Raw genomic sequence first — 26,317 nt, 5'->3', positions numbered from 1 at the left:
GGGTTGCTGGAGCCTATCCCATTCACTGTTGGGTAAAAGGCAGAGTATATCCTGCACAGATCACCAGTCCATTGCCAGGACAGATAAACTCAAAATAGTAAAACTTTTGCACGTATTACTGCTTTTCCCTGCTTAGTTTTTAACAATCCTAAGGAAAAGTCAAAATTGGAAGAAAATTAAAAGTGTGAAAGAAATTACCGTTACTAAACATCTCGTCATCCGTGAGCTGTCCATCTTTGGCATACAGCACACCAAATTTAAAGTTGACAGAGCCCTATAAACATCAGATCATCACATAAATCAACAGATCATGTATATTTTACTTGTCAGAAATAGAACAGAATAGCACATATTTTAAAAATAAATGCAGGAAACAGAGATTCATTCTTCATTTCTACCTCTTGTTCTTCCAGCACCAGCAGATCCTGGGAAAAGATGATACAACAGCCATTATTCACACTGACCACCAGTACAGCTAGAGGACATTACGTATTGCTGATCAGACGTCTGCTGCTGAAAACAGTCTCTGGTGGGTCATTCTCACCTTCTGAATCTCTGGATTCAGGATCTCCCTGGGGCCCCTCTCAAACCTGTCCATGTTCATTGCACTGTAAGAGGAGGAAGATTTGAAACACAAGAGAAAAATGTGAAGACACATGGCCTAAAGCCTAACAGAAAAGACTCATTTGATATGGGGAACTTTTAAACCGGTTTATAACATTTCTACTCATTTGGAACTTGAGCTTTGAAGCTGTTTAGCCTGAGGAATTTACAGTTTCCTATTTTTTGAGCCATTCATCTTTTTTTATATTCTGTTGCAACAGCTCGACATCTGATACAAGAAACACAATGTCTGCTAGGACATGACACAACGTTTTTGTACCGCCACACAAACGATTCTTGACTTGATAGGGTTCTAGATTCTAATATATTGTTTCAATGAGTAACTTTTATGCCTTTAAATTTCAACTCTGATGAAAATTCCAGGTTTTAACATGTTTTTGAGGGATTTTTCTCACAGTGGAGGAAAAAATATAAAGAAAATTAAGCTTAAAATTGCAGTATTTCTTCTGGGAAGGGGGGGCGGGGTTGTTACGTTGTAATAGTCCCACCCACAATTTAAAGGCAAATTTCAAATAAACTACTGCTACTCTGCAGAAACTTGTTCAAGAAAACAAAAGCTTTTTTTTTTTTTTTTGGCTCAAAATGACATAATTATATTTGGAAGACAGCTAGGAATGCTTTTAAAAAAAAATTCAGAGTGGGACTTCAATTTTATTTTCACTCTAGAGCATGATTTTCTTTAAATAAATAAACTTTAATATTTCTTCTAATCTTTTGTGTATTTTCTAAAATTCATCAAAATGTTCTTTATTAACTATAAAAAATAAAATTAACTTGCTATACTTAAACTGAAATAATCATCTTCAACACAATTTTAAGAAAGTTCTGCATCTTATACTCTATCTTTAACAAAAAGTGCACAGCACTTGTTCTCTTGGAGAGCTGTGGCTTCTCTCCTTTTAGTCCTGCCAGACTTTCTCCCTAATGCTTTTCTGATGGACTGGTGAACAATAACATTAGTCAGTGGAAGACAAGTCATTAGTTGCTTGGATTTGTTCCTCTGAGGATCATTAAACAAGGAGACTTACAAGTGAAACACGGTTAAGGTATGAAACCCAAGTGGCGAGGCACTAAATCTGTCTAAATCTACCGAAGTGGCCAAAGTACAAGCTCAGAAGTGCAAAGTTGGGCTGAGGAAGATGTTGTCTGAAGAGGGATGCTTAAAGCAGAGATGCTGACTTCAGTTGGTAATTTATTCTACAAGTAAAAGAGACAGATATGCCAGTAAAAGCGCATTTGTCACCTCTTTTTTTTGGAATATCCATTGAAAGCAAACTCTCTTTTTCAAAGATGTCCAATTTACAGTGTCCGATTCAAACAAATGCAACTACAAATATGGTGACTGAGAAGCTCCACTGGAGCAATTTGGGTCAAAATATTTGCTCAAGGGCACAACAGTAGAGAGGCTATTTCTGTCAATATTCTGCATTGAAATTAATTCCTGTCAATATTGGGATTTGAACTAAAGACCTACAGCCAGAGGTTTATGTCAGTAGCAACTAGGCCACCATTTCCTGTGTGAGTTTTCAGAAGCAGTCAATGACCTGTGCAATCAGTTGAAGCCCTTTGGTTGATCTAAAACCAGTAGTGAGGCTTTTTTCATTATACATGTGTTGGTACTTTCTATAAAGATGTAGCAAGGGATAAAATGTGTGTTTGAAATGATCCTCAATCACACTGATTATTTTGAGATATTTGGTGGCGGATGAGCGGAAAAGAGTGTTTTTAAAGATGTTCAGCTAAACGTCATAGTCCTTTATTTACGAGAAATAAGAGACAAGATGAATGAGTTCATACACAATGAGGTGAGAAATTCAGAAATTGGTATCAAATATCGACATTAGGATGTGAGAAGCCGATAAATATTCCAGAGGAAAAGACCAGGTGAACCCAATTAATGGGAATTACTGTGACTCCATGAAAACCCTTATAGAGATATGATTCAAACTCCTTAGTAATTCTTAATTTAATCAAGGTCTTGCATAGAATAACCTCAATTTTTTTTCAGAACAGTCGGGGTTGCCCTCAAGGTTAGTGGACTATTCATCACATTTGTGAATGGCGGTACAACTGCAGGAGAAAGCCTTCAATAGGATCATGAGTCCAGTCCAACAGATGTAAAGGAGAGCTGTTTGCTGTGAGTGAAAAATTAAAAACTAAAACATACACGGAAGAAACGTAAAGAAAAATGTTTATGTGTTACAGAGGGTTTACTAAAAGGGTTTTGTATCTGAAGTACGTACACACTGCCCTCAGCAACGCGCGTTCAGTGTTCCAATAAAAAGTCTATGAAAACAGGCATTTCAGGCTTCAAAATTCTCACATTCATGCGTAGTTGTGAAAGTTTTTGGACTCAACATACAAAAGGCAAGGCCACTGAAGGTGCATTGCCAGTTAAATCAGGTTAAACTTTGACCAATCAGGGACTCAGATTTAGTAGTGGTGTATGAATGGTGTTTCTTTCACTTCAAGGAAGTGTCAACATAAAATTATATGACGCCAGGTCTTTTATACATTGGAATAGAGCTATGAATAGGAGCGTGTATTGGCAAGTGTCTGGTGCTATGATAGGTATCACGATACACCTGTCTCAATACGATACGTATCGTAATACATGTATTACGATACAATACAAATCACGATACAGCGCAATACCAGAGACAATATTTAACCATATTTTTTATATTTTTCAGCATATGAAAAAAAAACATAAATATTAAATGAGCCTTAACCAGAAGAGAAAATAAGGTGCTTTGTCACAGATAAATTGAGGTTGCTGAATTATCTTATACAATATATATATATATATATAATATATGCATATATATATACATGTACATATTATATATATATGTGTATACATATATATATTATATATATATATATATATATTATACAAAGATTATATATATATATATATATATATATATATATATATATATATATATATATATATATGAGCCAAGAAGCACCAAAAACTGCATTTTTATACGATACCAGTCCCAGCTTGGCACAGATTTTCAGTTCAGTTCTCATTCTTAGTTAAAACTGAGTTGTAAATGCCTCATTTCCTTAATATTTAACAACAACAACAGCAAGACTTGAAGTTCACATCGAGTTTACATCTATCTCAAGACAGTTAGGTACAATGTAGAGCTGCTCAAAGAGACTTTGTGTGGTGTGCTGCTAACTAGCGATTAGAAAATTAAAGATACTGAACTAAATTTTTGCCCATACATGATTAATAAATATTGTCTTGGCGGCATTTTAAACCGATACAAGTATCGTCAAATGAGGTATCGCGATGCTTTACTGAATCGATATATTCTTACACTCCCTAGCTATGAAAGAAAAAGCATGAGTTGCATCGCTTTGACATTTTGCACAAAACCTCTTCCAACTCCATGTAGTGGACGTGCGCTATTAAACAGCAGCAGGAGAAAAAGAAGTCCAGTGTGAACGCCATGGGCTAAATACGTGTTCTTAAATGTGCATCCGATGGGCGCATTTAGAATTAACAAGATTAGCTGTCTGAGTCTAAGACTAAAGGCTGATTTCTGTTCCATTTCCTGCAACGATTGTGGCAAAAGTGAGAAAACTCATTGGTGGAAGAGGAAGAAGAGGATTGAATAATGATTCTGATGGAATGAAATAGAACTCCAGTGTCTGACACGGGGCAGATCCTTTCATCTTTAAACGCAGTTTTGGCAGAGCTGATATTTGACGTAAAGGGGGAACCGATTGATTGATAGCCTTTGAGATCAGCAGTTTTGAAGGACATTGAAGAGGCAGGAAGAAAGTAAAGAATAGAAGATGAAAATTAAACATATTTTCAAGCATAATAAAATGACAGAAATAGGAAATCAGAGGTTTTAGTGGTTGACACTATCAAAGCTTGCAATGGACTATTTGCTCAAAAGACTTTCAATCGTCTAAACAGGGCAAATAAAAACTTAAATGTAAACCTGCAGAGGATCCAGATCTGGAGTTTGAAAGTTCTTTTGACCTTGTTTTTGGCCTCCAACTTAAATAACGCCCAGAAACACCAGATGATCAGAAAAGAATGAGCTAACGGCATCAATACCACAAAAGGTAATGAATTGTCTGTTTCTGTCTTCAGGCTCTATTCCTCACCTGAGGATGGACTTGACTGATAGTGTTTTGGTCGGACTGTAGGGGAGGCTGATCTTCAAAGTGCCCTGAAACGACAAGAACAGGTTTAATGTTTACCACTTTAGTACAAAAAAACTTTTTTAAACATAGTTTATGATCCTTGTTAGAGATAAAAAGTAATTTAAATACATCCCAGAAGTAACTTAGACCAAAAAACTTGGAAAAGTTTTCAATCAGGTCTGTTGCAGCACAAACATATTGCTCCAGTTAGAGTCTGACAGAAACAAGACAAATCAATGTGATCAGACAGCGGAGGTGCACCGCCCTAATCAGGTTCCAGACGAGGCTGGAGGCTAAAATTAAATCTCAGCTATCTTCTTTTTCTTCTTCTTCTTCGCGTAACTAAATCACTAAACAGCAAACAAACATAATAAACAGACATCTCACATGCAACGTCACGTGTATGGTTACTGAAAAGAAGAAAGAAGTCAAAACTTTTAGGGCTAATTTAAAAAAAAGGGTAAAAACAGACTCACCGATCTCCTCCAGAGGATGGCTCTGTACTGAGGGACCCGCTGGTTGTTCTGATCCGAGAGAACAACGGACAGAAAGAAAGGGTTCTTCTCTGCATCTGTACCCACATAGTTCTGATGAACTAAGAAAAAAAACAAAAAAAAAATATTGTATACATGCAGATGTTTTCTTCATTTTTTATGTTTCTAATCAATCTGGTGAAATTATGTTTGTGGGTTAAAATGTCATATTGGAGCCTCCGTCATTCAGCTCTTCCAGTCGCACATTCACTCTTCTGCCTCTTCAGCTAACAGGCCAACATCTTCAGAAACAATGCTGTACAGACATCCAAATCCAATTAGACGCAGGATCTTTTCAGCCTCTGTTTTTGTCCTCGTCTGAAACCATCTTTTCCTCTAATGAGTGTTTACTCCGCAGCTCCACTGTCTTTCTCCAGCTGCTTTCCAGGCCTGTTTATTTGTCATTAGCTGTGTTTTTATGCTTTGGGGAAGCAATTACTTTACAAGGCTGTGCTGCAATCGGATACTTTCTAGACTGTGGATGCTTGAGCCTCGTTCTTTGAGAGTCAAAGACACACTTTTAAGTGTCTACACTCAATCAGAAGGAAGCTAAGAATGAAGTCCTCCTGTTACTGTCGGTGCTCCGTCACGCAGGAGGCGGCCTCCGGTTCATCGTGTGCCGTCAGCTCTGCTCCGGCTGTGAGACACAGATGGCTCAGCAGTGGTCCAACCAGGTCCAGCCAAAATTATTGAGACATGGCTCACTTTAAAGGGGATGTGCTATAGCACCACCAGCCTTGAGTGCAGCAGAACAGGATGTTTTTGCTCCAAATATGTGTTCATTTTAGGTTCTAAACCTTATCTCAATCTTTTAATTCCGTATTTCAGTATTTAAATTTTTTCAATATTTTATTAAACCAACTAATATATTTTTTTACTCTGAACCTTGTTTGTTTTATCCAAAGAATATAAAAGGGGAGGAAAAAAAATGGCAAAAAAGAATTTGTCTAATATCTTTTGTTTTTGGTTTTTTGTGGAAATGAAAAAAAAATAAAAATAAAAATAATTTTCTTTCTACAGAGCCATCCTGACAACACACGGTGCTCACTGAGATTTATTTCAAAAACATATCTTCTCTTTGTGGGATGAAGTGGACATTTCAGAAGAAGTTTTTACTGTAAACCTAATTTGTCTATTGAGACTTATGTATCCCATCAGCCTCCTCCCCAGCTGCAGAATGAATTTAGAGAGAGGCGGAGGCTTCTATTTGGTAAATGACTGGATGTTAATAAGTTTTTAGCTTTAATGAAGAGCAGTGCAGCAGGGAGACGGGGCTGACTTTGTAAGATAAGAAGATTTCTCTGGACCAGAGAAGACACTCAGAGGATGTTTGATTTCTGCAGCCTCGGCTAATAGCCTCCGTCTTAACCTCATCCACGGTTATCTGTCTCCTTAAACTACCTCTGTGTTTGAACAGAGCAGCACTGACCTTTTCCCAAAAAGTATTTGAAAAACCATCTGGTGTGGTATTCTGGATTCTCCAAATGGACATCTGTTCTCCTCCAGGTTCCCGGGGTGTAGGCTGAAGTCTGTTGGTGGCGTGCACACACACACACAAAGACACACACTGCAACGTCACGGTGTTGGTCAAAGCTCGAGACATAACAGCACTTGACTCTGCGGGAAACTGTTTGCAGGAATTCAGGATTGTGAGAGCAGAAATTGAGCTGCAGTACTTCATGTTGTCTTATTCAGTTATCTCTTATCTCAATAATATTACAAACATATTTGAGAACAATAAAAAAAAATGTTAAAAGTTTTGGAAAAGGCGGAAAAAAACACACAAGGATGAAAAATTTCGTAAAGTAGCAGGTGTATTGAAAAAAAAAATTACTATAAAGTGATTAGGATACCTAATTCTGATCATATGAGCGAATACTTTTGATAATATAGTGTATATATATTAATATACCTTGCTACAATTAGACACCAAGTATTCATACCTTATTATAAAGTGTTTCCCTAAAATAAATAGACTGTTGGTGTTTTTTATACCTCATTAGTTACTTGGTCATTGAACAAGTTGAGAGGGTTTCTTCGGTCTTATGTTTCAAAGTTGCTTCTCATTTGATCATATAACTGTTCTCTAGTGGACACACCTCATCTGATGATCCATTCTCCACCCTGAAGCGTCCTGCTCTCTGAATGGCTCCATCTGCGTCACTGGAAATCAACTGAGAGAGACACAGAGACAAACAGATTTAGATATCTTTATATCTGCTTATGGAAGACAGTTAATTAATTTGAAGGTTGTGGACAAGATGAAAATAGTAGTTCCTATGTGACAGCAAGAACTATCCCACAGCATGATAAGTGATCTGACAACTACTTATTGATAGTTTACTTTATTACGCTAGGTTCACACTGGACGCAGAAGCGGCGCGGAGAGGAGGGGGCGCGGCATCCACCATCCATTTACACCAAACACGCTTTTTTCCACGACGGTCAACAGGTGCTTCATCTAGAGCTTTTTTTTTCATTTTTGCCATCATGGGTAAGTTAATAACCGAAAATATTACCCCATGTTTCTGCTAAGAAGAAGGAAGTAGTTAGTAGGTCGACATTTTTAATTAAGTGTGTTGTGACTGTGCGTTTATTTTAATTCCTAAAATCTGCTATAATACAAAAACATGATCATATTTGTCAATCGTGGTATTTTATTGTGAAAAATTAGTTATATTTTGAAAATGTGATGATGATGATGCAACTTCCTGCAAGAATTGACGCGGATCGCTTTAGCACAAAATAGACCAGACGGCGAAATAATGCGCGGCACTGCGCGCCTGGTGTGAAATTCAGTGAAATATAACAATACTTTTTTTGGTAATACTTGTATCGATTTAAAATACTGCAAAGACGATATTTAATTATTGTTTAAAAGCAACCATGTAGTTCAGCCTTACTTTTGTTTTCTATTTAAATGTTTCTTAAATTAAAAAAAAAGTTGTGACATATAGTCGTGGACTATCTTGGGATATATCGGGATACGTATCGTTCAATGACATGTATATCGCGATACACACTGTATCGTGAGACTATTGCCAATACATGATCCTATAATTTATCATTATTACACATCAGAAAACTTTCAGTTAGCACCTCAAACAGATACTTGTCTTTTTTATTTCTTTGTTGAATTCGCTAGATTTCTCAAGGGACAACACAAAAGTCTCTGCAAAGACATCAAAATGCATAAAAACACTAGCAAAGCTAAAGTTTCTCTTTCAGCATCACACTAATCGCTCCAAGCATTTGCAGAGTTAAGGTGTAAATTGTAAAAGATTGTGTGAAGGATGGACAGTAGTGATTGTGAGTGCATCTTTCACAAAGATGAACACCGCCCGCCGGTGAAGCATCAAGCATCTACACACAATGTTTCCTGTGGAAGGACTCACATCAACCTGCATCTAACCCGTGTTTGTTTATGCAAAACCTTTCAGCAACCTTTCTCTCTTCTTCCTCACATATCTGTGGTACTTATGCCAATCGACTGGCCCTGCTGTGACTATAAACATGAACTTTTTTAGACCCACCATTTTTTTTTTTTTTTTTTAAAGATGCATGTATTAAACCAAAAAAACTTTTTGTGGGATATGCAGTTCTCTAAGAATGAAAAACATGTTATATATTTAATAAAGATGAACCCCTTTATGTATGTAAAAAATAGTCAGTGCACCTTTGTCTTTTTTTTTTACAATTTACAATTTTATTTAACTTTTACAGCTGTTTTTTTATCTCTTTATTATCTGATACAGATTTGAGCAGCGATTTTTGTGAGGTAAAAGTTTCTTTTCACTTTTACCTTGTGATATTAAGAACTGCATCAAGGATTCAGTATGTTTTAGATATGAGTCGAATTTGAAATTCTGTGTCACGAAAACCCTAAAACGTACTGGGAAATGTGTTTTAGGTCCTTGTTGCTCACTGAACTCTCATGAGTTGGAGTTACCTTCCCTGAGAAACCCACACCTTATCACTCCAATTATCTGTTTTGCTGACTCACCTTCTCCACCACAGCACTGGAGAGGGAAATGGGACAGGTAATGGTTTTTGTGAGTGAAAAAGAAAGGGCAGAGGACAAGAACACAATGTATTCGAGTTGGTTTTCATAAAAAAAAATACATGAAAGGATTTTCAGAAATAAATTAATGTGTTTTTTTTTCGGTGAACGTAACATAACATTTTGGTAATAACAAAGCCAGAGTCTATTAATTTGACTCAGTTCAAATGTTAATTTAAGCCTCAAAGCAGTGGATGGACGACAGACTGACAAATTGCTTTGTCATTAATTTTTGTTCAGTGAGTCATAAAAACACAGTTTTTTTAAGGACCCACTCAAATGAAAATCTGCTTTTTTGTGCTTTTTACCCCATTCTTGTAACAATTTTCTCATAACGGAGGACATGTATAAATTGTTTAGGATTAAATTTGTGTTTCTGAGTATTTTTTATTCAAAATATGTTGAATTAGGATCAGGTTTGTGACACAGTTCATGTCTGAAGCATCCACTTGCAGACAAATCGATCCATTAACGTCTTAATTTTTCTGAGCTGCCGTCTGCCTCTAACGCCGGGTTTACGCTGCACGCGGAAGCGCCGCGGAACGGAAGTTGCTTACGTTTTGCTCTCTTGTTAACCTCTGGTGTAGTTCACACCAGACGCGCAGTGCAGCGTTTGTTTCTGCGTCTGGATCATTTTTTGCGTGAACCGTGAGTCTCAGTGTCTGTTTTTTGTGTTTATTTTCATCTCTACAGTTAGATACAAAGTTAGTGAGATACAAAAATATGACCAGATTTGTCAATTGCTGTATTTTATTGTGAAAAATGTGTTAAAATTTGAAAACTGACCATTTTTCTCGTGTGTCTTGGTGTAATTTCCTGCCAGGATTGATGCAAATCGCGCAAAATATAAAACAGGCAGCAAAACGAACAGATTGCGGTTCTTTGCGTCTGGTGTGAACTACACCATAGTTTAACAAGAGCGCCAAATGGAATTTTTTGGTACACCAATGTTAGCTTAGGCTGGTGAGGTGCTATAAGCTAGCAGGAAAGAATGTAAACAAAGGGATGCTGGGAATTTAGCGGAGTCCCACCCACAACCCAGAGGAGAATTTCTGAAGAACTCCTGCCGATCTGCAGACAGTATTTCTTAAAAAAAAAATGACTTGTATTTCTTGTTTTACTTATTATATTTTGGGCCAATTTAAACTATAGAATATAAAGTTCTTTCACACAATTCTTGGCGTGCTGCCACATTGTTACCAAACATATTAATAATGCCATCTGTTCGTAGAGAACATCATCTTTTCCTCAGGGTAAATTTCCCTGAAATCAAACATTTCCAGTAACAGAATGAAATTACCTGGCTGCACTTAAGCCTAATGAAGTGTCCCAACAGTCTTTGGGTATGGATTTAAATGTATTTTCACTAATAGTTAGTCATTTCATGAAACATAAAGCATATAAACATCTATTTATTAAAACCAAAATAGTGGATACAATGGGAAAAGTTAGATAGTCCTACAATTGATATGTCTCTGTTGACCAAATGCTAATTTATGTAAGTAATGTAAATTAAAGTTTTCACAAATGCTTTTTTTTAGCTTTACTAGTTTTTTATAGCTCTTCATTTTCACCTTTTCTAAAAACAATAATTATCCCATTACCTTAAAAAATTGTAAAGTAATCTAAAATGTTCCCTGAAGAATTCCATACTAGTGTTTTAGGGAATATTGAAAAACCACAGTTTATAAAACATGCTTTTGTATTGTTTTCACCTCTACAAATTATTATATTTTATCGTTGCTGATCACTCACAACTAAATTAAAATTACAAATATGTTTTTTATCCTTTACCTTTTTAGGCTGTAACATATGGACATCTGCATAAACAATATATTCCCCATCACGTATCGCTTTCAACCCCCTACATTTGTCTTCCTGATTGATGCTTTGTTGCCTAGCAACAGGCCCTCTTCCTGCATTTACAGCCCCTCTGCCTGTCTTTTTGCCCTTCACACTTTGACCCTTTTGCCTGTCATGCTTGGCTTTTTTCCTTAAGATAATTTTTTTGTTTTTTTTTACCACCACGTTTTAAAGATTTATATATTTTATAGGGTTGTGCACCCTGCAGACACTGTCCAGATGGTTTGAAAATAGTCTGGGGAAACTGAGCTAAAGAGGACGAGCAGGAAAAGTCATAAGCAAGCAACCTTTATTCTTATAAAAAGCACCAAGGAATGCAAACGGTTTAGTAAAGTAAGAAATATGTGGGTACGCACTGACAGCTCCTTCATTTGACTTCCATTCAAGCAACCAACAGTTTTTGTCTGATATACAGTATCAAACCAGACCACAGCGTTTATGAGCTGGAAGAGTGGGTGGTATTCTAGCAGCTCATTACTGGACCAGACAGTGCAGTGACCAGGAAGAGGGATGAGAGCTCACTCATACAGCAGAGACAATATTCAAAACATTCTTGCCGATGACCGTCTGCTTTAAAAGTCTGCGATAAAAATGAGAAATCAATTTCACTTTGACTTCTCCGTTTATGCCTGATATGCACTAAAAAAAAAAAAGAAAAAAAAAACCCAAACACCAGAAGATGTTTGCAATGTCAAAAAACTTACGAATAAAAGTAGGTATAAAATGTGTTGTAAAGTGGAAGATATAAGATCTTTATTGATCTCACAAAAAGCAAATAAATTTGTTACAATAGAGCTGTAAAAGCAGCTGCACTAAACAATAAATAACGTAGTAAAAAATAAGTGTTCAGTGGCTGCAAAAAAAGCCAATAAGTGTAAAAGGCAACAAGATAATAGAAACCATAAGACTGTGAATGGGTTCTTTTGTAGTTATTTAGTATTTTTGTTTTCCTGACAAAACAGTCAGATCATAAACTGTAACACATTTCTTACTGGATATTGAAATACATACCCATAAAAAATTAAGTACTTAGAAGAATATGTTAAAAACACTTTAGTAGGGAAAGCGGCTGGGGTAAAAAAAAGGGGTGAAAGTTGTTGAAGCACGTCGATAAGAGCATTCCAAATGTTGGCGCAATCTTGAATTCAAATATAAGAGATGAGTTTCATAAATATATATATCCCACAATTGCTTCAAGGGAAACCAAATGTATAAATGGAAAAAAATGGGAAATTAAACTGTAAGAATGTTCTTTTGTGTCGTAAAGGTGAAGAATTTCACACTGAATTGAATAAGACTGATGAAGCTGCTTAACGAGCCACCTACAGGATACTTGGTGAACTGCGCCGGCATGTACGGTATGGACTTTTGTTTTTTAAAACTGCTACACACTGGAAGTTAATGGGTTGATATGAACTAAATTTAAAAATGGTACCAAGAAACCATTGAAAATCTTTTTTTTTTTCAAAGTATCTATAAATCTATCTATCAGTTTTCTATTGCTGCCTCAGTCTATTAGGGTCATAGAGTCTACCCCAGCTCACCCTGCATGAAAATACTATAGTAGACACCATTTTTAAACACTTAAAAAAAAATAGATGTTTTCAATTTTAGCTTAATCATGCGAGACAACTCATATGCTGCTTGGAAATTAATGGCAAGCTGTTGCAGTCCAGAGAGATATTACTTTCATTACATTATTCAAAGTCGCACTGCTCAACATCTCCTTTTACAGCCGAACTAAAACCGAAAACAACACTTGTGACACACTAACAGGAAGATAATAAAACAGAAATGTCAAAACTGGTAAAAATAAAGTCAGTCAAACCAAACTGAAGAGGCAGGTTGAGTGTTGTAATTTTAAGAAAACTCATTTAAATTTTTAAATAGTTGATGTTAGAATCAGTTTGGAATATAAAAAGAGTAAAACAAAGCATTTATAATTGCTCTCCAATTAAATAATACAAAAAAGCAGTTATACAGGCAGTAAAAGTTTGGAAAGCTTGTTTACTTTGTGAACTTCACTGTGTTTACTGCAGGTGTGAAGCTCTGATAAAAAAAGGGGTTTCTGTGAAATAATTATCCGTCTTTGGAGTGGCAACAGGAGCGGCTGCGCTTTCTCCTGTCTGACGCATATTAATAGGTCTGAGAACAAACATATTTACTGCTGTCGCCTGTTTTTTTGCCTCCTGCAAGAAAATGGAAAACAAAACACCGAGTCCATGGAACTTCATCCCCTTCAATTTCTCTCGACATTACCTGTCCGGCAGCGGCATAATGGAGAGGAAACCACCGCCGCAGTCAGACAGAGCCACGCTCCACCTCCCTGGTGAATGCACTTGAGAAGAAACACCAGATGAGTGTTTGCTATGAAGGGTGCAAATAGGATTTGGGGAGAAAGATTGAAAAATGTTTGGAGGGGAGAGATGAGGTGCTCTGGGGAGGCTGTGTGGGTGTTTATGCACACGCACGAACAGCCATCACTTCCAACCAGAAGAGTTGGGAAGAAGGGGAAGCTGCACTCCAACGAGTCCCCGTGGACCGGCAGATGCTAATAGGAACCAGCGGGGTATAGAGGGACCCTTTCAGGCTTCTGTGTTTTAACAAACAGCCATGAAACACCTTGTTACTGCTGGGAGCAGTAGAAGAGGAATGGCCAGAAGAGAAAGATGTGGTCAGAGGGACAGCAAATGTGTAATGGCAATGAAGAAAGGATAATAATAAAAGACGGATAGCCACAGTGCATAACCCCCCCTGGGAAAAGAGCAGTTTTACAGACATTAGTCTTTCTTATGCAACAGCTTTATTAGCCTCCACTTTGGGAAATGACATAAAGTCCCAGGAATAAAGGAGCGGCCTTTGTCAGAAAACTCGATCAATACTTTCTCGACTGCAATAGTTTTGTGACTTAATAAGAGCATGCATTCGCACAATCCTGCAGAAACAGAGAGAGGAAGGAGGGAAAGAGGCAGGTGCAAAGGCACAGAGAAAGGAGGGATGTGATGGAGAAAAAAAAACAGGTTTTTGAAAATGAAACGGAAAGACGATCCAAAAAGAGGAATTACCATTCTCTTCTTCCTACTTTCCATTTTTAAACTTCTTTGTTAAACGGCGTGTTCATTCAAATCATCCAGATGGGAAACGGGATGAGCCACTATCGACGCCTCTGGCTCTGAAAATAAAAGTCCCATTTATCTTTTTCTCCATAAAAAATGTTATGTAATGCACAGTTGAAGCCTTTCTGTGACTTCAAGCGCTCCTGGTGCAATCACCATGACAAAAGACGTGCAATGCATCGGAAAATATCTACCCAGCAGTCCATTTTCCCTCCCTAATACATCCTGTTCAGGGTGAGCAGGGGCGGAACTGTTGGAAAATGTGTTTCTATAAAAATATGCGTAAATAATATTTTTCTGTTTGATTCTAATATAAATAAAAACACAAGCAGTGTTTCCTCATGGTAGGGCAAAACCTGCTCATGTGAATTATAAATATTAAAATTCTTTATGTTTGACTGAAAAAATAGAAGAAAAAATGGACCATACATTTTCATATAATTAAATATTTGTATTTGATTTTAGTCTATAAGGCTAATAACCAAAGTAAACTGCTTTGGAGCTAAAGTTTTACATCAGATACCTGACATCACCGAGTTGTGACCACAGCCTGAAGCTGCTGGTTACAAGTCCCAGTCTGTGAGTCATTCATAAAACACAAGAAATCAAAATCTATTTAAAAAAAAAAGGCAAAAAATATTTGACGTTTAGAATAATACGACACTTAACTCCAATTAACTCTGGGATTTATTAGATTTTGAAAAGCTGAACATCATACATTTCCTGGAAAATGTGCCAAAAAAACAATATTTACCTTTTTTGGAATATTTTCTTATAATCCTGATATGTTTATGGTACTATAGAGCAGTTACACTTCAAAAAAAGATTCTGGAAATTAACATACACTGGATGAATAAGAACCTTCAGCGATTTAAATATTATTATGCTGCACAAAATGTGGGTTTAAATTGATTATGATATGACAAATAAAGTGTGTCTAAAAATTGGAAGAGAATACCTAAATCCCTAAAAGTCAGTCAAATTGTTGGTCATACAGAAAGTAATTTTTACATAACAAGAAATCATATAATAAAATATCTAGAAACAAGGAGTTTAACATAAGCTTTCAAAAAGGGAAAATAAGCTTAAAAAACTGTTAAATAGAACAGAAAGCTATACAGCTCAATGATAAGTATTGTTTTTCTAGTTCTAAGCAAAAGAGTTTTTATGCACCTGATTTTGGTTTTGATTACAGTGACACAAAAACTACTGTAATTGGGGAATCTGACTAGTTTTCAAACAAAATATAAACAAAAGGAGAATACAATCTTAGCATGAGGTGGCCAAACTCAATTAATCCTGAAAAAAAGTCTAAAATCAGTATTTATTCTTACCCCGAGCTCCCATGGCGAGCGGTCTAGCAACGGCAGATGACTCCCTTTGGCCTTAGATTGGCTCATGTAAGTTTATGCGATAACTCGCCATTTATTATAATTTAGGTCATTAATAGCTACAACTTCACAAAAATTTGAACCTAACGAAACGGATTTGGAACGTCGCAGAGGCCAGACCGTAGAGGTCGGACATGATCGTCTCCAGTGGGATTTCCTCTCGCACGTTCAAAGTTACATAAAGACTCCGGCGGTAACATCTGAGACATAACAGAGCCCGAGGTCAGAACATAAATGTAAATTTTTGTTTCTGAGATAATGACAATGAATCTAAATTGACATTTAATGAACTTTTAAATCCTTAAAACTGAACCAAAAAGAGTTTTTTTTAATCTTAAATCAGGTGCGCACCAGTTAGTAAGTGGTGCCCACCAGTTAGTATTTTTTTTTTTTTTTTTTTTTCCGATGTCCCTTTAGGGGCTCTGTATTTTCTTTTGTCAAAAGTATGGAACAAAATAACTGTGAGACTCATTTTAATATTAATTCTCCCTATTTTTAGATCCTAGCTAAAAGAAAAAGATCTTAACTTTGCTGCTTTTGAAAAAAGATGTAAAATATGTTGAATGTCTAAAAACAAGATTTTCAACTTTTGCAACTACCAAATATTTTGCAGTGTGAGTGACAACAGAACCAAGTAGGACAGTTTTTCAATTTTGAACTTTCCAACTTCCACGAATTAAACCGACAGTATTGTGGGACACCCTCCCAATTAATATTTCCCAAAAGAAAACTTGCTTTGAAAATAAAAATAAATAAAAAAAATAAAAAAGTCTGATCTCTAAGTCACTGTGACTCAAGAAAACCGTCATAAATCCCGATTGCAGACTTTCCTGAGACTGATGTAAAAATAAACGAAACAAAGAAGTGTTTGCTAATATGAAACTAGCTGAATAAAATGTTAAGAAAGATTTGTTACCTAAGTTTAATTTAAGTTTTTGCAGCAAAAGATGAAAATAAATTTAAAACATTAAAAATATCCACAGTAGATATTTGAAAGACGCCCTGTGGTGAAATAGATACGTTAATCAGAATTAAATTAAGGTAAAAATAACAGTTGGGTCTGAAAATTAGTCATTTGAAAGAATTTCCACCTTAATAATGATAACTTTTAGCTAGTATTTTTTATTTTTCTGCTTTTTTAATCAGATTTATGGACTGGGGGTTTTTTTAATAGGAAACATCAATAAAATTATATAAAAAAATGCTTGAATGAATGTTTTTTATAAGAGCAGCTTTGGTCCATTAAAAAATAAAAGTTAATTATCTGTAAGTGCTCAAAGTACCACAGAGAAAGAAACAAATACTCTCTTAAAACCAGACAGTATTTGTACGTCCAGACAGTAAAAAGCTGGAACACTGATTCAGGGAAAAACTTCCAGAGATATCCATCCACATAAATATCTCAGAGCGTCAGACCGTCTGATGAGTCAGATTTTACAGAGCAAAGCAAATTTAATTTTCTTTTTTCTTTAAATAATCCATTCTTTTCTTTCAGCAAACCCATTACGACCCAAATCTGCATTCTGCTTTGTTTTCCATCAACCCGGTTGATGCTTCAACAAACAGAGACTCTTTGATCCTCACTTTTCAAAATCATTTCAGAGCTTTAAGACATATTGATTGTGCACTTAAAGCCCCCTTTATCTTCGCTTCAAACATCTATAGTTTTCCACATCCTGCCCGCTTCCTTTTATTTATTTATGTTCCACAAAGCACACAGGATAACGAAATATCTGGCTTTCTCATGTAAGCCGAATCTTTTTTTTTTTTTTGTATTATTTTCTCTGCAAGCATGCAATTTACATCAATGCTAGCAAAGGGTAAACATGCAGAGGCTGAGGAGCTGAAGCAAACCTCCAGTGCAGGTAATGATGCATAATGTGGCATTGTTGACACAAAATAACAACCTGTGGAACAGAAAACTTCAGCTGAAATCAAAGAAAATGTTTTGTTAGCCATGCAATTGCTGACAGCACCCAATTATCCGTACTTGTGGAGAAGTCAGAGCCCAGCAGACCCCACTAAATTGATATATATGTTTTTATATAGCAGCAGCTCTGACTAATGTGCTGACTCGGGCTAAAGGCGTCAGAATATGGACTCCCACCGGAGGGTCACGTAGAGTTAAACAGATTTAAGGAGGCGCAGAAGCTGCAGGGGAATTTTTCCATCCAACAATGGGATCTGCTTAATATACGGTTCCCTTCACATAAAATAAATCTGAGGAAAATGGAAGAATAATAAGATTCTATTGAAATGTGTTTCTTTGGAAATGCACCTGCACCGACAGCAGCTTTGAACTGAATGGTAGGAGGATGTGCAGAGACGTGCGTCTTTTCTTTTCAGGAGAGCTTGAAGGGTTTTAAGAAACGTTATTTTATTTATGTAATACTGTTGAAAGCACACAAGCGGACACAAAGTACCATATCTTAAGGAGGCTGTGAGGGGTGTTTAAAAAAGTGACATGAAAGCAAAAAATTTTGAAAAAAAGAAGAACTAAGATGTAGTCTCCACCAGCTATAATTTATGGACATTTTTAGCAATCATCTTGACTCTATAATTATAAAGAAAGACAAAATATGTGATAATTTGTCAAATACAAGTACACAATTTTATGATAAAATTTCATTGGATACTTTAAGAAGTGACAATCCTGTTTTATTGTTTGTTTTTTTTACAGTTTTTAACAGTACATTAAATTATATTTTTATATTTATTTAATAATCTCTCATTGTTGTTATACTGCTTTCTGAAGCACAAACCAATACGAAGCCTAACTTCCGGGTTGCCAGGTTTGATGCAAATTCGCTCAGCTAGAGGGAGTCACAGAGGCAAACAATAAGAAAAAAGTAACCAAAAACTCACTCAAAAAATGCCATCATAAATCAAACTAGCAAAAAAAAAAAAAATTATAGAAAAGGAACTCTTCAAAGAGTAAATTTTTAGAGTGAAACAGAGAACTTGTGGTCACAAATACAATTTACATTTTTAAATAGTATATTTAAAAGCTTTCCGCTTCTGATTCACAATTATTTGAACAAAGAAATGCTCAGAAATACAATTTTAAGCTTAATTTTCATAACACATGTCCTTAATCTTCATAAAAATGCTACTAGAACATGTTGAAAAAAACAAAAAAGAGAATTTTCATTGGAGAGGGTCTTAAATTGAGTATCTTGGTGGATCCAGTTGTAGGCTGAGGAGGATTTTGGGAAAAAAAAAAAAAAAAAAAAAAAAACATTTACTGTTTACTTTACTCAGCGAACAGAAACGATAGGAGAGAGCTTTGGTAAATGTTCACGTCAGAAAATGAGTAGATGTTGGTTGTAGCTTTTGTAGTTATCCTTTTAGCCACAAATGAGCAGATATGTCACCAAACCCAGCTCCCTTATATGAAAGGTAGAATTTCCCTTTAAAATCAGGGAGCACATACTTCTTTGAGCCATTTTACAATTGAGCTCCAAGTGGTTATTTAGAGAACTGCACCTTACCTAAGTTACTTTTGTTCTTAAAGAAGTTTCAACACGGAAGTCACCAAATAATTCAAACGAATTAAGCTTTCCTTATTGTGGTCAGTATAGATAAAGATGTGCATTTTTAATTACTTTCTATTAGGGGGTGTATTGGTAAGAGTCGATACGATACACATCACGATACGTGTATCACAATACAAAGAAAATCAAATTTAGTCTGCTATAAAACACTGCAGTCTGTGTTTTTATATGAGACTGGCAGCAAGGTGGCACAGAAATTTGGTTCTTGCAAGATCTTGTTGTTGTTTTGGTTTTTCCCTACATCCCTACTTCCTACACGACTACAAACTCTTGCTTGATGCTTCGTCTTTGTCTTAGGCTGTTGAACACAAACATTTGCTTTGGTGCATTGCAAAAACAGACGGAAAATTGAATCTGCCACACATCAGGCTTGGATCATCTTGTAATTAGTGCGTGTGGCCACTGTTGCTGCTGTCAGCCTAATTTATGCAGCTCGAAGGCACACAGACAGGCAGTCAAACACAGTGTGAGGCACAAATCAAGTGTGGGAATAAATTCAAAGTGGCAGCGCAGTCAAAAGCCTCTGAGGCACTGATATTAACACTGGTGGGCAGGTGGGAGTGGAACGGTCTGCTCACCAGTTGCTGTGCAGGACTGACAAGCTAACCAGTCAACAGTGTTTTTCAAACACCAGCACATTTCTGACGGTGGTGTCATTTGCATTCATGGCTGTGCACTGCGGCACACCAAACAAAACAGATGCACATGCCCACACAGGGAAAAAAAATCAATATCAGCGTGCATATGAAGGGTTTTACCTCCAAAGTGTTTTATTTTGCTAGCGTCAGGCAGCCGCTTTCTCTTTACGTCAACATGTGCTCCTGTGTCAGAACGAAATGGCTTTAATTGCTCCTGGCTTCAGTGTTTGCACATAACGCACGTTGAAGTTTGCACGTGGGAGTCGCCTTTGTGTCGTTTGTCTCCAAACATGAAGGCAGATGCTGTCAGGAGGCGTTTTATGCTCGAAATTTTTTAACAGGAGTCTTTAAATGTGCTTCTGAGGATAGGAACAAGCTCACTTCTGCTGACTCCAGAGACGACGACATTTCATGTTAACAAAAGGCCAGTTTGGATTGGAGGGTATATGTGAATGCAGAAACCAGAGGCTGAATTTTCCACATTTTTTTTTTTTACCTCACTTTTAGTGATCAAAGAATCCTTCAGTGCCTTGCAAAACAACAGAAATGCATAACTCTATCATGATAAGTAAAGTTTTCTTAGGATGCATTCATTTTGAAGGATTGGCAACTGTCTTATAGTGCTGCCACAAACGATTATTTTAACTGTCGACTAATCACAGATTATGTTCTCAGATTAGTCGACTAATCGGGTCATGAGTAAACTGGATTTAAAGCACACATCTTAACCATCATCAGCTTTAAACTAACTTAAAACTAGATGTATAGCATTACCTGCAATAATGCTAGTGTGAATGCTGTAAGCTGAATTTAGCCGCTGAAGATGCTAAAATAGAAAACTAAAAACGCTGAAGCTGATAGCTGGAAACCTTATAACAAGCTAAAATATTAACTAAATGAAAAACTGAAAAAAAGCCAAAGTTAGCCAAAACAGCTAGCATGCAGCTAAAATGTTGGCTAAACTCAAAAATAGCCTAAAAACATAATAATAAGACTAAATTAGCCAAAATAGCTAGCATGTAGCTGAAATATTAGCTAACTTCAAATTAGCCTAAAAGAATCTTAATAAATGTCAGAATAGTCCAAAAAGCTAGCATAATGCCACTATAACTTTCAGCTTTACTACACTCTGACTCCATATAATATAAAGTAACCATTAACCGACTATTTGTATAGTCGATTAATTGACGATTAATCGACTAATTGGGGTAGCCCTACTGTCTTCAAAGTTTAACATTTGTAAACAATCTTTCAGACATTTTAGTCTTTTATGCTGTTTGGAAATCATTGTATGGGCTTTTCTATGGACAATATGTCATTTTTTGGGAACATAACCGGTTCTCTGGTGTTAATCAGCCAAGTATCTGATATTTTTTCAATAAATTAACAGCTGGACGAAACCTAGGTAAGGTGGAAAATCCTTTAGATTAAAAAAAAAGAAAGAAAAAAAATCTTATTAAAAAAGCATTTAATTTTAAAAAGTAAAAAACAATTCTATGTTTAAAAAAAACAGAGATAAATGAGAATGAAATGTTAAAAAAACTAAACAAACCAAAAAGGTAGCTATAATCACTGATTTGATGATGAGACGTTATTTCTAATGGTAACATCTTCTAACAGGTGATATTTTTTTAAGCTTCTGGTCACATGGTGATTCATTAATTACCGTAACTCTTTTAATCCTTTTGCTTTCTCTCAAACATCATCATTCAATCACATTCCATAGTACCTACCATCTCTGTTTTTTTTTTCATTTATTTTCACTTTGTTTCTAGAAATTCATTTTTTTTTAAGATTTTTTTCTGTTTTCTGGAATTTTGTTTTGGTTTCTAAAATGTAATGTTTTTTTTTTTGCTTTTCTTTAAATTACATTGTGATCTTTAATGTGTTGATGTGATTTGAACTTCAGGGCCACCGTACTTAGGCTATTACAGTAATTTCTTGCATTTGAACCATAAACCACATAAATAAAGATAATTTTGGCCTTTTATTAATAACTTTCTTACAGGATGAAGCAATAAAGTCTCATCAAAAGACAGAAGTTGTATTTCATCAGTTATTGTTTTTTTCCTCTGAAGAACTTGTTTTATTTTCATATGAAATCACAGCAGCGTATGCCTCAACACGCAGTGTGAGTGTGTGTTTGTGTGTGGACTGGAGTGAATCACATCTTTATTAAGGCATCTGCAGGGAGACATATTGGTAACAGCAACCGCTGACGCCAAAAATAAAACAGACAAAGTGAGTCAGGGCTCTGCTTATGCTGGTCTTATTAGGGAGGCCATGCTTAGGATCAATATTTCCTGTTTGAGTCCAGACTTTGCTAAAATGTTCTCCAGTACAAGTCATCTTGCATCTTTACTATTTGATTGTTAATAAATAAAGTTTTATTTACCCTTCCCATTATCACAATGGCCCCTCTTGATTTGCATAATAACTTTGTTTTTGTTTTTATTAAATCTTAATCATTATGATTTTTTGTATTGAAGCATCCAATTTTAAATCTTTTCATCCACTTAGCTTCCAAAAATAACAAAAAAAATATATACACATTACCCCTATTTATCCATGATAATTACACATAATGGAGACTGCAAAAAACGTCATGCACTCTGCAGACATTTTTGCCTTGTGTTTGTCATTTACACTGAAAGTCCAAAGTTTCAGATTCTTGTTCTTGTCAGGCAAAAAATTCCTCTTATATGACTCCGCCTCCCAACAGAGTTGCCCACATTAATTGATTTTCAGAGAGGGATATTGCTAAATAAGTATTAAAGTTATAATTCTATTTTATTCTTTTAAAATATGGTCATTTTTGGAATAGAAATGCAGTCGAAAAGGTAAAATAGAGACATATCTCATGGTTTAATTTAAGAAAAAACTTTTAAACTTATAATAGCTTGATTCAATTTTTTTTAAAGGTGCACACTTATATAAAATGCAATGATGTTGCATCTAAGAATGATCAATTTGTTCAAATTTTATTATCAAAATGTCAAACAAATGCCTCCATTTTGAAAGAAAACACAAGCAAACCAGAGTTAAGGTTTCCTAACGAAGGCTGACACTCTTTCTGCACCCCACAATAAAAAAAAGGCTAATTCCAAAAGTCTTCAGCGTAGCAGCGTTTTATTCAGTTAACGGAAAAAATTGACAGTAATCCTTTCCAGCATGAGTCAGCTTGCAGCAGGTCCGATCCTGGAGGGCCGTATGGTGTTTATTAGTTGTGGATGGTGAAAAATTAATGAGGGCTTAATAAGCTCATAGATATCATCACATGTAACCTCAGGCTGCCATATAACTTCATTTTATATCTTTTGTCACTCTCGTTTACAAATGAATGTCTAGATTTTTTTCTAAAGGGAAAAATATCTAAATGTTTGTGCATTTAAAGGAAAAAAAGATAATAAGAAGTAAAGAAGTGATCTTCTAGTTTCAGTTTGGCGAACCTTCACAGATGACAGTACTTTTATTGTGAAAAACAAAATAAAAATGTTAGTTAAGTGCAGTTTTCTATATTATTGATTCTAACTTTGTCTGCAAATGTGGCCCGATTGTCCGTCTGTGCGCCACTTTCACTGGCATTTGTCAGGCTTGACTGAAAATTATGAATGTTCTCTAGCATTTTTTTAATCCATGGAAAGTCCTGGAGGTTAAAGACTGACATTGTTGTTGTTGCATCCAAAGTTTCAAAATAAGACTCAGATAAATCAAGTTAACAGAGATTTTGGGCTAGAGTTGGACAGGGCCACTAATCCACTAATAAAGATTTTACGGGCTTCGGACTGAAAACTCACACAATCATTACATGATAGTGATAGGATTACAGAAAAAAATGATTCAAAGAATACAACTGTAGATTCTGAAGGAGAAAAGCGGCGTCAGAATCTACTGGAATTAAGTTGATTGTAAAAAGTTACAGTAAATCAAAGAACATAAACACTGGAGCTCAGGTGTTGTATGGTTAACTGAAGGTTAACTTTGAAGCTACAATCACACCACCATCGGAAACTTGCGTTTAAGCAACTATTTCCAATAAACGTCTATGGAAATGCGTTCAAAACACATGTTCGTCCATCACTACGCACATTTTTAAGACACTATTTGGGCTCTACTTACAAAACGCATCCATTGAACATGTTGAAATTTGAATTATTTGCGCTGAAATTCCCTTTTCTCAGCCTCAGAATCCACTGGAATTGCATTAATTGTGTAGTTTGATGAACGTGTGTTATTTTGCTGTCGCCGAATGTTAAAGGGTTACGTGAAGTCGGGGCAGGTCGGATGAAGGAGATCCATGTTTGTGCGCTCTTCAAAAACGTCAGTGGAAAACGTTTCGCATTTAGTTCCGCTTGTTACTTTTACTTTAAATCATGTAAATTGTTTGAATATTTAAAATTAATACAAAAATCATTTGCGAATCATAATCGATGCAACTAAGAGACTATTTTTTTCCCCCACCGCTACTAACTAGCAGTTAGGGTGTAGGTGGAAAACAAACATTGAAGGACACTCATAAATAATTAATTCAATATCATCTTGTATTGGAAATTGAAATATCACAATATATCACCAAAACGATTTTTCCCTACAACTTTACACTGAAAAAATCTATTTACTACTACAAAACTACTTTAGGAATGTCCAAGTTCATCTGGCCCCCAAGGACTCCGAACTTTTAAAATATTTAAAAAAAATAAAATATTTGTTCTGTAGATTTTAATCAACTATTGACTGAAGCAAATTGTTAAAGTGGCAGAAATTTGTTTGTTCTTTTTTCTTTTCGCCTTGCAGCACTTTCCGGGTTTTCTCACATCCTCCCGCCCTCACACTTAACATCAGTGTGTAGCCTCTGTCTGCTGGTCTTGATATGCAACTTGTGGTTTCTCCTCAAAACTAATCGCTCACTCGTGTGATGTGCAGCTATCACAGACAAACCCGCAACATGACTCTGGTAGGAAGTAGGACTTCCTGCCATAGTGAGCTATCAGAACGTACAGACTCAGCTGGCATCAACCTCTCACAGACCCCTGAAGGAACTCCAAATATAAGTCACTGACCACAGCTCACAATGAGTAATACGTTTTACAAAAAACAAATGCGGTTTCAAAGCGGCAAACAGCATCGCGTACGTCACTGCAGGAGAAAGAACCTGCTGTGACCCGGGCTGGCCAAGAAAGCAACACGGCTGGACCACACCCAGCATGTCATGACTCATCAGCACCCCTCTGTTGTCTGTCCATGCCAACAGACGGAGGCCATAAAAGGAAGGAGGGGAGGGGGGCGTAGAAAAGACAATCAATGAGGAAGATGATGCTCAGACACAAAGAGAGCGGCGTGTTGGGTGGGACTCACCAGCTCAACTGAACCATAGTGTTTCCTGCTGAAGTCTCCACGTCTGCAGCCCAAGTCCTCAGAGGCAGAGCTGGAACGAAAGCACACGGGCTTAACTTACACACATTCGACATAAAAACAACAAACATACACATGTTTTTTCTTATTTTATCCCACTAATTCCATTTATTCCTCCCCCCTTCCTCTCTTCTTGCTTTTTCGTTGGTGGCTGACGGCGGCGCCGTGACTTGCCAGGAGCAACCCAGTTCTGATTGAGAGTGCGTCCTGATTGAATTAAGCTTTGGTGATAGATGGAGGCTTGCTGAGACAGCCGAATGCTACGTTGAACAAGTGCACACCTATTATAGTTACAGTCACAAACACAACGCCGTACCCCTCCACGGGATCTCATGAGGATTTTTTAAAAATTATTAATTAAATGTCATTATAAAACAACATTCAATTAAATGACTAAAAGTTATGCCTCACACTTGAAAAAAAGAAATGTAATAATATAAAAGTGGACTTAAAAGAGCAGGAAACCTACAAACAAATTAAAATTATGTAAAAGAAATGTGTTTACATTCAATTGGGAGTCAAAAGCCAAAACAAAAGAAATATATTTACTCTGGATCCAAGAGATATCTGAAACTTAGCAAAGTCTGAGCACATTTTAAAAGGTGAGGCAGGCCCACTGAGGGTTTAAAAAGACATTTTTAGTTTGAAAAAGAGTCAGGTAGCCTTGGAGAAACAACAGTTATGTGTTTATTTAGAGAGTCTGCATTTTAAGAAGTTGAATGTGACAAAATTATACTATTAAGGAAGTACGGCGTAAAAAAAAAATAGAGAGGGCCGTGAGTAGAACTCTGTGGCACACCACAGGAAAGAGAAGTACATAAAATATGACATGAGATCATGGCAGAAAAGCTAAAAAATAATTTTAAAATGAAACAAAAAAAGGTTTTCCTTGTTTTAACTAAACAAAGTGAAGAGGGCAACAGTTAAATATATTTTACATTGATTATCATCCA

At 36.1% G+C, this 26,317-nt stretch overlaps 1 protein-coding gene across 7 annotated transcripts in view; it reads right to left on the bottom strand.

Moving 5' to 3' along the window:
• Positions 1–26,317, bottom strand: part of garnl3 (GTPase activating Rap/RanGAP domain like 3) — an 83,912-nt gene that overhangs the window by 26,588 nt on the left and 31,007 nt on the right. For all 7 annotated transcript variants that reach the window (XM_036214389.1, XM_024299169.2, XM_024299170.2 and 4 more), the window contains exons 2-9: positions 25,308–25,377; positions 7,430–7,504; positions 6,760–6,859; positions 5,274–5,392; positions 4,759–4,823; positions 545–608; positions 399–425; positions 199–274 (exon numbers count right to left, since the gene is read on the bottom strand). In XM_036214389.1, the coding sequence (XP_036070282.1) occupies positions 199–274; positions 399–425; positions 545–608; positions 4,759–4,823; positions 5,274–5,392; positions 6,760–6,859; positions 7,430–7,504; positions 25,308–25,377 (596 nt within the window). The remainder of the gene's footprint in view (positions 1–198; positions 275–398; positions 426–544; positions 609–4,758; positions 4,824–5,273; positions 5,393–6,759; positions 6,860–7,429; positions 7,505–25,307; positions 25,378–26,317) is intronic.

The sequence above is a fragment of the Oryzias melastigma genome, linkage group LG12, assembly GCF_002922805.2.
Source record: "Oryzias melastigma strain HK-1 linkage group LG12, ASM292280v2, whole genome shotgun sequence".
Lineage (NCBI taxonomy): Eukaryota > Metazoa > Chordata > Actinopteri > Beloniformes > Adrianichthyidae > Oryzias > Oryzias melastigma.
This window is presented reverse-complemented; position numbering and strand designations above follow the sequence as displayed.